The sequence below is a fragment of the Atractosteus spatula genome, chromosome 19, assembly GCF_055471065.1.
Source record: "Atractosteus spatula isolate fAtrSpa1 chromosome 19, fAtrSpa1.hap1, whole genome shotgun sequence".
Lineage (NCBI taxonomy): Eukaryota > Metazoa > Chordata > Actinopteri > Semionotiformes > Lepisosteidae > Atractosteus > Atractosteus spatula.
The window spans coordinates 9,552,075-9,568,374 of NC_142724.1; the positions used below are offsets into that span (position 1 = coordinate 9,552,075).

Sequence of the window (16,300 nt, forward strand, 5' to 3'; positions counted from 1 at the left end):
ATGGGGAAAATAGAGGACCCTAATTAGACAATGATCTAAATGAAAGCAAGGAGATAGCAGAAAGTCACCATGGATTTCCAAGAGGCAGAATTTGCCTTCTTAACCAGTTAGATCTCTTTGAGTAAGTAACTACAGCAGTGGATAGCTAAGACACACAGCACACGTAGAGCCACTCAAAAGACAAACCCTCAGACTGAGACTGGAAATCCAAAGTCATGGATTCATGTGGAAAAAGATCTAGTTAAGCTGGGTAGTATGGAGTAGTGATGAGGTCTCTGGATTTGTAGTTGGAAGGTTATGAGTTTAAAAATCCTGTTTAGGATGTGTACTCATATCGCTCCCCCAAAATACCAAAATCTGTAAATGGGTACAACTGGAAATTGCTTTGACTAAATGTGCAAGGCAAATACATTATTTTATGGGTCTAATTTTAGGATTTGTGCTGATCATAATTTTTCAGTAAGCGTGGATCTGGTGCGATCAAGAGACTTGACATAAGAGCAGATAATATAAAACTAGGTAGGGTTGCAAATTCCATAACATCCATCCATTTTCGAACTGCTTTATTTCAAATAAAGGTCATGGGGGAGCCAGAGCCCATTTTGGCATAAGACAGAATACAACCCTGGATAGTTTGTAGCTGAGATGACTGCACTGACAGAGTCTCTGGGGACTTCTTCAAGATCAGGATCAGAGTCTGACAAAAACCGTGCGCTGCAAGGGGAAATTAAGTTTAGGAGCATTCATGGTAGAACAGTGGAGACGATTCTATGCAGTGAAGATTATTGGGGTCTGGAAGCAACTCCCTGAGTTTAAAATAACACAATTAAGGAATTAAAGGTGACAACTAAACGTTTAAAGCGGGACTGGTCTTTTGTAACATTTCTATGTTCTTGTATTTTAATCCCTCGAGAAACATCTGGTTGAGATTTTTTGCATCGATAAAATACTGTTGAACGAGTGCAATGTATTTGAATACAATATAACAGTTCATATCTTGCGTCGTATAGAAAGCTTCAAAGACACTGGGCTGAATTCAGTTCAAAGCGCCTGCTAACTCTGCGGGTGGATGAGTAATCTTTCTCAGTCACAGTAGCTTTCAACGCAGCGCTATTTGAAATTCAGGGCTGATTTCGTACTTGCTGTCTTGATTACAATCGAGAGGCGGGTCTAGTAGTTTTGAAGTCTCCACCCTCCGCCCTGGCCTCCTTCTTTTTACAGACTACAGACTTTGGAGCAGAGGCGAGGTTGCAGCGCTTTTAACAGCTGTGAAAATGTTTCAGATGGGGTCAAAAATAATTCTTCTTCTTCTCTTGGCATTCCCATGCTCCCTTATCGGCTCAGTGGGTAAGAAAATATATATTTTTGTATTTTAACGAACCCGAGTCCGGAAATAATCTGCGCCAGCTGTTACACCTACAGTAACTGTGTAGTTGTGGCATCTTCAGCATGTATAGACGTGGCACACTTGACCGGAGTTGTCAGTTTTAGAGCGTCTCCGCTTTCTGTTTGCAGCATTTTGCAGTTTTCTCACTGTAAGGATAAATCAGCCTGGAGCCCGTGTGTTGTTATAGTAGTGAATTTGGAATACGTGACTTTAGTTACCTCGATAACAAATAAATAAACTGTTTATGTTGCCTTTTCCGAAACATGTGCGCTCTTTCACAGCTGGTGGAAGTTTTACTACATGGAGAAATTGAGCATGGAATAATGCCTATTACGTTTCATGCTTAGATGCCCTTTAATCCCTCGGACAGTTTCCACCCAATTTATTTTTGAGGGGGAATTCACAAATGGAATCCGTTTTCTCCACTAAAACTTTCATTTGAGTTTGCGTCCCTGTTAAACAAAGTTGCCGAGGCGGTTTTTCTTTTTCCTGACAACTAGAAATTATATGTTGTTAAATACAAAGTATCATTCTCAGAAGTTTTCTTCCAAGTAAGCATGTAAACTTAAATTGTTGGGGAGATTATAAACAAGGTACATTCATTTAAGTTAAAAACAGGAAGTGCTGAAATATGAATGTGGTATCCATGGCGTATTTTATGTATTTGGATTTCCCTAAATTAGATAACTTTCAGATGTACTACTTTGCTCTGCTTGGCTGTTTTCATTCACTAGCTTTGGTGACGTGTCCTAAGAGAATGAAAGACTGGCTCCTCTGAGCTAACGCGGTTTCTTTTGCTGCTACGAAACGTTACTGCTGCAAATCCACCAATTACACTGCACTTCAGTGAATATAACAAGGAGTTCAGCAAGCGTACTAGACGTTGCGTGAAACCAGTTTATTGGTGTTTTCTGGTGAATATACGTTTTGGGGTTGATCCTTATTCATAGACGCTGAACAGTTATCACATCGAACCCCTGCGAACGAGCAGAAATGTTTTATTTCCATCCTGTAATGTGTGCAGACGTAAAGATTGGGATTTCTGATCTTGTGGCAGACAACTTTATTAAATTATTTAAACGGAATTGAATTGAGTTCCGTCTGAATTCATCTGATTGTGTTATGAAACTTAAGGCAGTATTGGCGAACTACTCAGTGCCAATGAAATAGATACATTTATTGGAATTATTTTTTTTACAATTAGCAAGGGAAGAAAGCTAATGTACTGTATCTGGCACTTCCAACAGAACTGGAGTGTTCTGTATAATGTGGATGGGCTTCAGATTTTTCCAGAAAATGGGTTTCCGATCTTTGAAGGAGCTGAAAATTATAGAACGTTTTCATGAGAAAAACGTGAGTTAAGTGACGTAAATAACACCTGAGGTCCACTGAGCACCTGAAAGCAATGAGGTCATGAGGACCAGGTTAGGTAAGCTCTTGTATGGCTGTCTCACGCGGTAGAAGTAACACACTACACAGGGGAGAATTTACATTTGGAGTTATCCCACAGCCTAAGATGAGACACTTGCATTGGTATCACTGTCTACAGTGTCACACTGGCAATTGCCTATTACACTTGATCTGAGCCATTAGAAGTCATTGCTTGTCAAGTGCTTCCTCTGTAAGTGCGTTTTATTTTTGTGTCTGTGTGTGTGCCCTGCATTGGACTGGTGTCCTACCCTGGATGTACCCCGCCTTGCACCCATTGGCATCCAGCTCCCCCACGACCCTGTACTGGATGAAGGGGATAAAAAGCAGATGGAGTTGCCAAGTGTTAACTCCATTTTAAAAGACAGACTCTTCATACTCTAGAGTTGCCTCCTGCCGCCTCAACGTAAGCCTACTGGGGAATTCTGGGAAGCCTGCAGGATTAGCAAGGGTTGTTAGTGCTGATAATAGCTGATTCTGTTCCTCCTGTTTTCCCTTCTCTTGCACAGGACGGGTGTCAGCTGAAAGTGAGCCTCCGGGAGACGGAACTGCAGACTCTGTGATAGATGAGGAGGAAGAGGAAGACGACGAAGAAGCCCTGGTAGAAGAGACTCACATCTCTGATGTAGGTGACAACCGGGTTCTTGGGCTGCCATGCGGCACCTGGTGAGCCATCATCCTGTCCAGCAGGACACTGTTACTAATGTAAGGGGCGGACAACAGCTGGAGACAGCTTGTTGGATCCCCAGTGAACAAGCACATGACATCTTTATCCTCTGATCAGTCTTGAAAACCTGTCATTTAGCACTCTGGTCGAATTTGATCAGCAATTTGTTTTCCTATACAGATGCTAATTTAAAGATCCATGGCTTAGAATTAAGACACTAAACCATTATTGGCTCCTAAAGGAACATGGCACAAGTATGAACTGGCTAACTGTTTCTATGCCTGTCTCTAATAAGCTGCCCATTGTGTTCTAGTTCTCATTGAAGTTAACTGCTATAGTGTGTGGTTTTCTGGTTGGTTTGATAGACTGCTTTGTGGTAGAAGTTTCCAAAGACTTCCCAAGAAGTGAGAGATGTCTTTCATTTGAGCACTGTTGAGGCATCACTTTGCCTTTAAAATTATATTCAGTATTGTTTCTGATTTTTATTAATTTTAAAATATTTTATTTCATGCTGTTGGAACAGTAAAATCATTAGTCAAACATTAGTTTCCGCTAATACAGTATATTGAGATTTGTTTTTGCTTTTTTGTGTTTTTGTTTCTGAAGATGAAAATGCATCTCCTAACATTGTACACAAACACTAGAAACAGTATAAGGCTGAAGATGGTAAAGTTGTGGTAACAAAGAATATACAGTGCTCCACGTTTTCAACTTTTATTTTACTAGACTATAACTCTCTTTAAAATGCACTTAGCACTGACTGCATTTCCATTAGATCACAGTTTAGCAAAGTCTATTCATAAAAGGCTATAAAGTGTTCCTATCATCCATATTAATTTAAAATAGTATAATTCTGATCATTGCAAGCTATATTTCCATTTTGTCAAATGTTGCGTCTAGTCTAGAAACTGTTGCAGTTACATCGCTTGATTGAAAAAAAAAATGCCCAAAATGAGAAACACTAGGAATATGTCCTGGTATTCTTATTTTGACTTTAAGGTGTTTCCTGCTCTCTTGAGGTAAATATTCCCAATAATGCAGGTACTGTATCTTGAATTGAAAACATACGCACTGTATATTTGGAAAGCCGAGATTTAGTTATTGCTTTGTAATTGATGTCCTTGTGCACTGGAAACCGTTGCTAGAAATGGGAATGATAATTGACCAAAGGAATGAACCTCCGAAGGCTCTGATGTCCTGGTCATCACAGTAGAAGAGGATCTGGATGTTTGCACATTACTGTATGGAGGGTAGAGGGATTTCTGCCTGGTCTCTGTTGTTGTGGCAAGCAGATCTTTACCCTTAGTGATTCCTTGCCCATACCCAGCTTCAGTGTTTTTGACTTCCGCATGTCACCTCAGTTCCTGTGGCAGTGAGAAGCTAGCCATGGTGTTTTTGACTTGATGCAAGGTCCAGGCACTGCTTTTTTACTAGAATCCCATGAGCTTGCCATGTGTGCTGTCGGTGAGAGCTGGGTCATGTTTGCTCTTACACCTTAGCTGTGCTGTTTGTGTTTGTGCTGCTCTGCCTGAAGCCTGAAAAGCAGATGGCCTGGCAGCGTGGGTTTCCGAAAGCACGCCTTGTCTTGATTGCTCTGGCGCTGGTTGTGAGTTGTGGAGGTGATCTGAGTTACTCACATGGCAGTTCAAAATCTGGCCTCGATGAAAAGCTTCTTTCAAAGTTAAAATAAAGAAACCAAATGCATTCTCTCGTCCTCAAAACATTTTTCAATCCCCCCCCACCCCCTCCAAAGGGGAACTGCATTCCCAATTTCTCAGATCAGTTATTAAATCTCGGTAACAAAATAGATTTTGAACTTTGTGAAGTATTGTAAGCCACCATGCTGTTGCAAAGCCCCGGTCTCGCCACGCACGAGTGCGAGAGTTTCCACGAATTGAAACGTGATGCAGCCCTTCCTGCTCACTAGTCACTGTAATAACAAATGATGTACGAGCGAGTAAGTACGGGTTGTGCAGCAGACATTTCACTGCAGAAAGTTTCCAATGTGATCTATATGCGGAAATAACAAATATGTAGTATTTGTCAACAAAACGGTCTCAAATTTGGGAGCAACATTTCTATTGGATTAAAAGAGATATATTCAGAAGCCTGCTTCTTTATGGTGTAAAGTTTTGTTGCCTCGTTTTGAATTGCAGACAATGACGACAAATGGCACTGTGCATACATGGAAATTTTATCTTATTTTGTGATGAAAATTGGAAGTTTTACAAGTTACCGTGCAACTCCGAAATATAGAAATAGCATTACAGTTCCCCTTTACATTTTTTCTTATATTTTGATCTGCAGTTTTTTCAGTTTTAGAAGTATGTTCAAAAAGACCTGGCCTGCTTGGAAGCTGTCAGTCACTGATGCTGCGAATCTGTAATTTACTCTGAGTGCCTGACTCTGTCTAGGACTCAGAAGATGAGCAGGGTGATCCTGTGGAAGCTGCTGTGACCTCTCACCCCGATGTGGACACCACCATTATCTTTGTGAGCGGGGAAGGTAGGTGCCACTTCACTTGGTTGCTCCATGCTTCCCAGCATCTGCGGTCTGCAATGTTTTCAAGTATGCCACGAAGTTCACAAGCACAGGAAGTCACACTGCACGTTCATTGCTCTTCAGACGTAAAGATCCAGTAGATACTGTACAGACAATTTGGACAAATTAAAAAATGAACTGTTGCGCAGAGTGTTTTATGTCTGGTAAGGAGGTGGTAAAATGTGCAAAAAGTAGCAGCATTGGATTACGTTTATAACTGTTGTGGTTGTACTGGGGCAAAATGACAGCTTTGAATCCAGAGGAAAAGCTCAAATTGGGCAAACTATAATGTGACAAAGTTAGAGTTTGATAAAAATTGGTTTCCCCAATAAGTAAGATGGTTGTATCATGTCATTGCTTTTTTTACAGTCCTTCATAACTTTAATAATAGCTAGAAAAGCAGCTGCAATAAGTTTATTTCCTGAAGAGCCTCCTTGCTTGCTCCCTTCTGCTTCTTAGAGACTCCATTTCCACTGCGATAGACTTTTTCCATATTAATTTTTGTTTGTGTTTGCACTTCAAAGACGCTACGCAATCCAGTGCTTAAGTGCTCTGAGACATCTTTAGAATACTTTACCTCTTTCCAGCACTGGCTCCAATTGTTCGTGAGATGGAGATGATATAGAGCTTTCAGAATTGTAATTGTATTTGTCTGATGATAGTTTACCCCTGTGTCTCATTAATGGCCTCTTCAGCACAGCTCTGTTTTTTTAAAGCTGCGTATACAGTATGTTAAATGGCTGTTTATTTTGGTGAGCTTGGGTGTTCTTAATTTGATGTCTGAATCCTGATGGCGTTCCAGAGTTCCCAGCCAATGAAATTGTGAAGTTCTTGGTGGGCTTCACCAATAAGGGCAGTCAAGACTTCACTGTCCAGTCACTGGAGGCTTCCTTCCGGTATCCCCAGGACTACCAGTTCTACATTCAGAATGTGAGTCTGTCGCGTTGGCACTTTGCATCCCTCCTTGTGTTTCTGCCCTTCAGGCTGCCTCACATTCACTCTGCTTTGGTTGATACTCTGCTGCAGTTTCTGCTTAGAATATTTACAGCCCCAGCCAATACTTGCAAGAACACCTTGAACATTTCGAAGTTCAAAGACAAAGAGAATTGTCGAAGTGTCATGATATTACTTCAGCTCCAGCTGCTTCAGAAACTACAGGAAACAGCTGCCTGCTGTTTGCCAGCGGCATTTTTTTCCCCCCACATACTACACAGGATTCTAACAAATCAAGGAGACAGCCCTTAATACTACAAGCTGAAAGTTCATTTTCACCACGTCTGATGCAAGCAATATGTTCATGTTGCAAGTAGGAATGAAAGAAAAAGACAGTGCAGATGCCAGACACTAGCTGTTCCTAAACACCTTATTCCATTTGCGTATTTTCTGGGAATGCAGCCGAGTTTGTTTTAGATCCTGTAATTGGACGCAGATGTTCATTTTGAGAGAGCCCCTAAAATGTTCTGTGTTGCAGTTCACAGTTCTGCCCCTGAGCACGCTGGTCCAGCCCCAGAGACAGGCATCCTTTGAGTACTCCTTTATCCCTGCGCTGCCCATGGCTGGACGCCCCTTCGGACTGGTCATCCTGCTCAACTACCAGGACAGTGAGGTGAGGGAGTGAGGCCCGCTTCACGCCTCTGCAGTTCACCATGGCAATGGTCGCTCCCGATTCCAAAAGGGGCCGCAGTCCTGCCAATTTAATGAGCAAATGTAATATCCTCAAAGGCTGCAGGCCTGGATCCTGTGGGAATCGGTGCCAGATAAGTCAATATTCAATCCAATGCTGTAATTAAGATGCAGAGATGGAATAAATATCAAAAGAGCCATTGGCACTCCAGCATCACTGCACAGGCATTCACAGAGCCCTCGCAAATGACACTTAAGCACAGCTGCTAGAAAGCAGATCTGACCTGCAGAGGAGAGGCAAGGAGACGAAAGACAGGTTTGCTGTAGGAAATTTCTGTAACTGTTTGATAGGTGTGATGATAAATGTTGCCTTCCAGATATACAAAATCGAGCACAAGCTAATGAAATTTTCAATATTGCAAAAAGTACCAGTTCCTAGATTTCACCGAAGGACACAAGCAAAATTTAATCATGCCCAGAGTTTGTGTTTCTGTTAATATAAGTACGCCCAAAGGTTCGCACAAACTGTGATACATAATGAAATTCGTCCAAGGCGTTTTTTCCTGAGCTACCATTGCATAGTTTGAAGACTTTTTAATATTTTTAGAAGAAAGGACTTGGGGCCTTTTAGTTAATAATGAGGAAGGAAATCGCACACCCAGATGATGGATCTCAGTCCAAAATGTTGTTTTTCACTTCTGCTTGCATGTCATGGCCCCCCCAGAGCAAACATGAAATACATAATATTAAACGTTTTGGACAAAGATCACAGTTTGTGTCGCTAGGATTGTCTATAGAGTGTGTTGGGGGGTCTTAGGACACAGTCGGTCGTTGTTGAGCTTGTGAATGACGTGACTGGCATCTTCTCTCCGGCCCAGGGCAATGTCTTCCAGAGTGCCATATTCAACCAGACAGTCACCATCACCGAGCTGGAGGAAGGTCTGGATGGAGAAACGTAAGCTCTTTCCCTAGCTGCAACAGCATTGTCCTCTGCTTTCCTGGTTGTTGATTTCTTTTAATTTTTTATTTTAAGAGAACTGATGAAACTTTTTAAATACAGATGACATTGCACAACAATTCTTTAATAATACCAATTTACCAATATACAGTGCCTTGCGAAAGTATTCGGCCCCCTTGAACTTTTCAACCTTTTGCCACATTTCAGGCTTCAAACATAAAGATATAAATTTTTTATTTTATGTGAAGAATCACCAACAAGTGGGACACAATTGTGAAGTGGAACGAAATCTATTGGATTTTTGAAACTTTTTTAACTAATAAAAAAATGAAAAGTGGGGCGTGCAAAATTATTCGGCCCCTTTACTTTCAGTGCAGCAAACTCACTCCAGAAGTTCAGCGAGGATCTCTGAATGATCCAATGTTGTCCTAAATGACTGATGGTGATAAATAGAATCCACCTGTGTGTAATCAAGTCTCTGTATAAATGCACCTGCTCTGTGATAGTCTCAAGGTTCTGTTGAAAGCGCAGAGAGCATCATGAAGACCAAGGAACACACCAGGCAGGTCCGTAATACTGTTGTGGAGAAGTTTAAAGCCGGATTTGGATACAAAAAGATTTCCCAAGCTTCAAACATCCCAAGGAGCACTGTGCAAGCGATCATCTTGAAATGGAAGGAGTATCAGACCACTGCAAATCTACCAAGACCTGGCCGTCCCTCTAAACTTTCAGCTCAGACAAGGAGAAGACTGATCAGAGATGCAGCCAAGAGGCCCATGATCACTCTGGATGAACTGCAGAGAACTACAGCTGAGGTGGGAGAGTCTGTCCATAGGACAACAATCAGTCTTACACTGCACAAATCTGGCCTTTATGGAAGAGTGGCAAGAAGAAAGCCATTTCTCAAAGATATCCATAAAAATTCTCGTCTAAAGTTTGCCACAAGCCACCTGGGAGACACCCCAAACATGTGGAAGAAGGTGCTCTGGTCAGATGAAACCAAAATCGAACTTTTTGGCCACAATGCAAAACGATATGTTTGGCGTAAAAGCAACACAGCTCATCACCCTCAACACACCATCCCCACTGTCAAACATGGTGGTGGCAGCATCATGGTTTGGGCCTGCTTTTCTTCAGCAGGGACAGGGAAGATGGTTAAAATTGAGCGGAAGATGGATGCAGCCAAATACAGGACCATTCTGGATGAAAACCTGTTGGAGTCTGCAAAAGACCTGAGACTGGGACGGAGATTTATCTTCCAACAAGACAATGATCCCAAACATACAGCAAAATCTACAAAGGAATGGTTCACAAATAAACGTATCCAGGTGTTTGAATGGCCAAGTCAAAGTCCAGACCTGAATCCAATCGAGAATCTGTGGAAAGAGCTGAAAACTGCTGTTCACAAACGCTCTCCATCCAACCTCACTGAGCTCGAGCTGTTTTGCAAGGAAGAATGGGCAAGAATTTCAGTCTCTCGATGTGCAAAACTGATAGAGACATACCCCAAGCGACTTGCAGCTGTAATCGCAGCAAAAGGTGGCTCTACAAAGTATTAACGCAAGGGGGCCGAATAATTTTGCACGCCCCACTTTTCATTTTTTTATTAGTTAAAAAAGTTTCAAAAATCCAATAGATTTCGTTCCACTTCACAATTGTGTCCCACTTGTTGGTGATTCTTCACATAAAATAAAAAATTTATATCTTTATGTTTGAAGCCTGAAATGTGGCAAAAGGTTGAAAAGTTCAAGGGGGCCGAATACTTTCGCAAGGCACTGTACATCACACATGAAAATTTAGCCTGTTCTTATCTGTTCCTTTAATATTTCACAAATATTTTACTTCTAACGAAACTATATACAGTACATTCAAAATGGGGAAGATATGTTTTTTTATGATTTATGAAGAAAAGAAAAAAGTATGTGGATGTATATTCTCAATTCTAGTTTCAGTTATTCTGTATCTCAACAAATTCAGACTTTAACAGCATAATGTATTTAACCCATCTAGACCATTATTTGACAAATTTGTTCGTCTGGAATTTAAGTAAAAATGTTAATGTTTCCATTAGGTAAATTTCATTTATTAATTCAATCCAACTGTTCATTGTTGGTTAATCTGGGAGAATCCACCTTCTTGTTGTAGTCTTTTTACAAACAGATATGTATCAGTAATACTTTAGTGAAAATCCAGCTTGCCAAAATTAGAACCTCAAATGTAAAAGGTTAATTCCTTTCAAATATGTTCTCTAGGTCCCCATGTAAATCTGTACAGAAAAGCCTTATTTCGTGGCATTCCCAGAATATACCGTTCTTGGATATCGAATGGCATACTAGAAATAAACCCTTAGGAATGTAGGAAGGATTTCTTTCCTGCACCATCTTGTCTCCTAAAAGAAAGATGTGGTTTGGTTCATGAGATCCCACTACAGGGTTGGTGTGGTATATACTGTATATGCCAACAGTTTGTGGCATTCTGGGACACGCAGGTTTTGCGTCATGGCAGTTGGCTTAATGAAATCTTCACAGAAGGAGATTTATCCGAAGGGCTACACTGACAACTGTAAATGGAAAGTCCTCCAAATGTCCTCGTGTTCTGTGACTAGACTAAAAATAAAAAAAAATCTTTAAAAACCTGCAAATTGCAGACCTAAAAGGCTTCCAGACAGATCCAAAACCAGGGATTTGAGAGTTCAAGCCCTTTGTGTTTTGATGGTTTTGTAATGCTTAGACTGGAACTCGCACATTAAAACGCTGTGTGTATGAAGCCTTATAAATTCTGCAGCCTTGTGACTGAAGCATAGTACAGTACATCTTCCTGTGTTCTCCCTACAGGGTGTTCATGTATGTGTTCCTGTCCGGACTTGTGGCGCTCATCTTGTTTGGGCTTTACCAGGTGCTGGAGTCCAGGACGGTATGTATTCTGGTATTTAGAATTGATGGAAAGCAGGAGCTTGAGAGTGCTACACCACTGAAGGCAGCAAATGTAATTTCACTTAACTGTATCAATCAAAGTGGCACAGTGGTCCACATTGCTACCTTGCCTGGGGTGCTGTCTGTGTGGAGTTTGTATCCACCCCCCATGTGTATGTGGGTTTCCTCCAGGTGCTCCGGTTTCCTTCCACACTTCTAAAAACATACTGGTAGGTTAATTGGCTTCTGGAAACATTGGCCCTGGTGTGTATGCATTTGATTTGTATGTATCTGTCTGTGCCCTGCGATGGACAACCTAACCTTGTGACCATTGCTTGTCGGGATAGGCTCCAACCCTGAAATGGACAAAGAAAATGGATGGATGGTATCAATCAAAGGTTAGGACCAAGATTTTGTATTCCTCAGTATCATATTCGTCCACAATTCAGACAGGAGTATGGTGATATTAATCAAGCTGCATCTCAGAATGGTGAAAATGGCCATTAGTAGCTTGACCCTGTGCCTGTGTTTTGCAGAGGAAGAGAGTCCCGGGGAAGGTGGAGACAGGCACAGGCGGTCTGAACGACGTGGACATCAGCTGGATTCCCCAGGAGACCCTCAACGTCATGAGTGAGTACCTGGGCCAAACTCGAGCTCTTCAGACGGCAGGGGCAGTATTCTAGTCTCTGTATCGGAGTGGACAAGCTTGAAGCAGTCTACGGGAGAAGGGCGATTCAGAAAACGGCAAGCTTCACAAGAAAGGAAATGCCAGAGACCATTTCATTTAAAGTCCGGTAGCTAAATGATACGCCCCACGATATTACATTTCCTGGAAGTATTTTTAAAATGATCGAGGAATAGTTTGTGTATTGCTGTTTTTTATGCATCAGCTGTCAGATTTTATCATCCATTCAGTCTAGTGAACAGTAGAAAGTTTGGCTTATGAGTAGAACCATTAATTAAAGCTGAATATGGGAAGAATTCCCTCCTCTTTCGTCAAAAATCCCACAGGGTTTATGAATCAAAGGATTTCTTGGGGCCGTTTTTCAGCTTTAACTATGAAACAGCTCACTATAGATCTAACACTTGGAAAACAAAGTCTGGGTCAATAGAATAATTTTCCTGCAATCTTAGAAGGGGAGCTGCAATGCTATTTTTATATTTCTGGGTTAGAAAGAATCAGCATTGATGAGTGCATTTCAAACCACAATGGAAGTTTAACGTACACAGTAACTTGTAAAACCTCCAATTTACATAATCAAATATACAAAGTTTCCAGGTATGGGCAGCGCCATATTCTGCCATTCAGAATAAGGCAACAAAATGTCCAGTGAGGTGAAGCAGCCTTATTCCATTGTAAGGAAGCATCACATCTCTTTTACTCCAATATAAATATTGCTCTCAACATCAAGATGGTTTTGCTGACAAATATTATTTACTTTTTTTAACTCCATGTTTATTTGTAATTTGAAAAAAAAATTCTATGCCATCAATTCATTTATTTTGTTACCGAGATTTCATAACCACTCTGAGAAACGGGCCTGCAGTTCCCCTTAAATGCTGAGCACCAACATCTTTAATTTAATTCTAGAGAGCGCAAGTAAGGATGACGGCACTCTCTAGTCCGCAAGATGAGCTACAAGTAGCTGCAACTTCAGTGGCCCTCTGTGTTGCCTTCTCTGTTCAACTCACACCTCTATTATGCAAGGTTTATGAATTGTCTTCAGTGGGAATCTGAAGGCTTGTAATGTGTTAACCTTATAGTGATTACCCATTGTGACAGGGGTCGTCAGCAGTCAGCGGGTGTAGCACTGTGTAATGGGGCTGCTTGGATTGCTGTTACATGTCATCCAGATGGGGGCAGCTCTTCAGTGCTGGATGAAGTGGGTCCCCTCCTATTCGAAAAGCATATTGGGATCCCACAGGGAACTTTAAATCAAGACATAAGCTTTGGCCAGTGTACAACTTTGATCCATTTAACAGAGAAACGGGTATTTCTGGTCCTGAAAGCCTACAGAGTTCGTGGTTTCCATTATAAAGCATCTCTAAATTACTTTGGTGAGGAAACAGCCTGCTTAAATAGTTCTGCCGGGACTGGTTTACTGGATCAGTGTGGTGTAATAAAGCAGAAAAATAAAGTCAGAGGGTTCTGTCAGCGCTCTTGTTAGTGGAAAGTAAAGTTCTGGATATTGAACAATATGCATTTGCTAAGAGTCTCAAACTGCCTTGAACTCTCTTCCCCGCAGACAAGGCCTCCCCAAAAGCTTCTCCCCGAAAGCGGACCAAGAGAGCAGCCGGAACGGACCAGTAAACGCCCACCCCGCCATTGTGTGCGTACGCTCTCCCGCCCCTCTGCCCCTTTGTGTGGAGAGACCCGGGGAACTGCCATTCAACCCACCCCAAAAAATGAGCTGACCAGCCCAAACTGCCCCCACTGCCAGAGAACTTTGAAATCTGTCCCCGACTCACGAATCCTTCTCCCATGCCGAGTCCTCCTGACGAAAGCGCCTGTTGTGCTTGTCAAATGGAGATCAGTATGTGCGTGGTTCATGCACACAGTAATCTGCGAAAGGTGGCGGGTACATTTCTCTGTAAGTATACCAGCAAGGCTTACTGAGAGGGGAGTCGGTTCAGATTTCATCACCTGTATGTCCAGAGGATAGACCTTCCTTTTTCCTGGAGTACCTTTTTTTGAATACTCTCTACACTGGTATTGCTTTTGAATATTTGTTTTCAGTTTGGATCGACAAAACTTCAGTTTGCTAAAGCAGCCAGGTCAATGGTATCCCAGAGGTGCATTTTTAAAAAGCTTTGCTTTGGCGTGGTTTTGAATAATAGAAACGCAGAAAGTACTTTTCAAAATTCCTGGTTTTTTTTTCCTCTCCTGAGGTTATGGGCCTGTTTCTGCCTTTTTGACTTACGATGCCCATTTCATTTTTGCTCAAGAGATACTAACAACAATTGAATGGCTGATCTTTCTGTGTGATTAGATACCATTATAAATATCCTGCTCTGGTCACGGGCAGAAGTCTTCCATGTGTTCTAGACCACAGTGGGTACAATGACCATGAACCGTGACCCTGAAGGCAGCTATTCATTCTTACACCGAGTCAAAAACACTTCATAATCTCGACACACAGGAATCAGGTTATTTCTTAGTTCCACTCTTGCTGTTTATCAGCTTTACATGGGTAATGCACATGACTGTCTTTTTTTTCCTGTTTAAGCAAGTGTTTGACAGTCCACTCACTATGTGTTAGCCTGCTTTTTTGGCAGAGTTTTTCTTTCAATCAAATGTAAACTTAGACTGACATTCGCGCAGGTCCAACTCTTTGTATTTCAGGCTTCTGTCTGCTCTGTTCTCCACAGGACTGTGTTAAGCCATTCTGCTTAAGCCATTTTCTTAAACACTATTAATACAAGTGTTATGGTTCTTTTTTTAAGTCGTTGAGAATTTTAATTCTATAAAAAGAGTAAAGAGGTATTTTGATTTGCAGTCGTGGCTATGTAATATGGGGCTTTTATTCCCAGTTTGTCATGGGGCAGTGTATCAGTTCAGGGAAATGATTGGAAAGCAGTCCACGCCACAGGAACCATAAAACTAGTTCTGTTCTGCATAGAAAAGTCACATTGAGAAAATAAGTTTGCCTCACTTATAACTATTACCATCTGAGATGCAGCTCAGATTAAAACTGTCTCGAATTCACGGAGATGAGTGACAATCATAGTGCAGTTCCACCAAGCACACATTCTTCTTCACCAAGATATATACCCCACTGTTTTGAAACTGCCATTTTGTTTTGTGAATGTGCCAGATGACGTAACTTTCAGCTGAGCAGCTGGAGAATATAGTACATCAAACAGTTTGTGATCGGTTATTCTTATCCACAAGTATTCATCATCTGGTTCTCAATCAAATGAGAAATGTGGTGTTCCTCCAACAGTGTTAAGGTTGTTTGGTCAAGTGGCATGTGGTGTGTTCAGTCTTTCAATAAAGAAAGAGTCAATGTATCCTTGCCTTATTGATTGATCCTCTCCTTCGGTTTCACTTGCAGTTATTCTTTAAAAAGTACATGTTTCACACACAACCTAATATCCTCTAGAGCTGAAATCACAGCCAGTTGAAGAGCTGAGCTAGAGACTAGACATGTTCCTGTACCACCAGTCCACAGGGTGGCACCATATATTCCTTTTCGCAGCCCTGTATAATATTATTGCGTTTTGAATCTTTATATTATAGGCAATAATGTCTGTTCCGCTGAATCAGTACGATACGCTTGCGACGTGAGATTTTCCAGAAATTAGGCTCAATAACAGAACTGTGATATTTAGGCACCTGGTTATTCAGGGGTAAAATGTGATTTTAATACATGTTAATTGTAGAGAAAGAAATCTGGCCCGTTGCTGGAATATTAAGCGCTTCAGTTGCGCGAACAACCAAGAGGATGCCTTCAAAATGAAAAAATGTGTCAAACCTATCAAATTCATAGGACCTGTTAAATCTAGGGTTACGTGGATTCTGCGTTTTCCGAAGTCGCAGATTAAATAAACCTAATTAAAACTCAGCATGCAAAGGTATAACTTCTTAGTCAATTATACTCTAACAACCAAATTCAGGAGTCTTCCCATCCTCTCTTGAAGCTCAAAACGGTGTTGGTGGGAAACTAGCCCTGCAGTAGGGGGACAAGGGAGTTGTGTTAAATGGATCGCAGTCTTCTGGTTTTCTGCGCTGTGCGCTGATCGACAACTACACAACCATGTGAAAGCGGACTCCCGTGCACTGC

The 16,300-nt window shown here is 41.5% G+C and overlaps 1 protein-coding gene across 2 annotated transcripts; it reads left to right on the forward strand.

Moving 5' to 3' along the window:
* Window positions 1-1,203: 1,203 nt before the first annotated feature.
* LOC148818051 (translocon-associated protein subunit alpha-like) lies at window positions 1,204-15,527 on the forward strand. 2 transcript variants are annotated; one of them, XM_088937108.1, is made up of 10 exons: window positions 1,204-1,347; window positions 3,325-3,440; window positions 5,897-5,987; window positions 6,826-6,953; window positions 7,495-7,629; window positions 8,525-8,601; window positions 11,439-11,517; window positions 11,864-11,914; window positions 12,053-12,146; window positions 13,763-15,527. In XM_088937108.1, exons 1-10 carry the CDS (start codon window positions 1,275-1,277, stop codon window positions 13,825-13,827), a joined length of 909 nt encoding a protein of 302 aa, XP_088793234.1. In that variant the 5' UTR covers window positions 1,204-1,274; the 3' UTR covers window positions 13,828-15,527. The 2 variants fall into 2 exon arrangements, with proteins under 2 accessions (XP_088793234.1, XP_088793235.1); XM_088937109.1 differs by lacking the exon at window positions 11,864-11,914.
* Window positions 15,528-16,300: the final 773 nt, after the last annotated feature.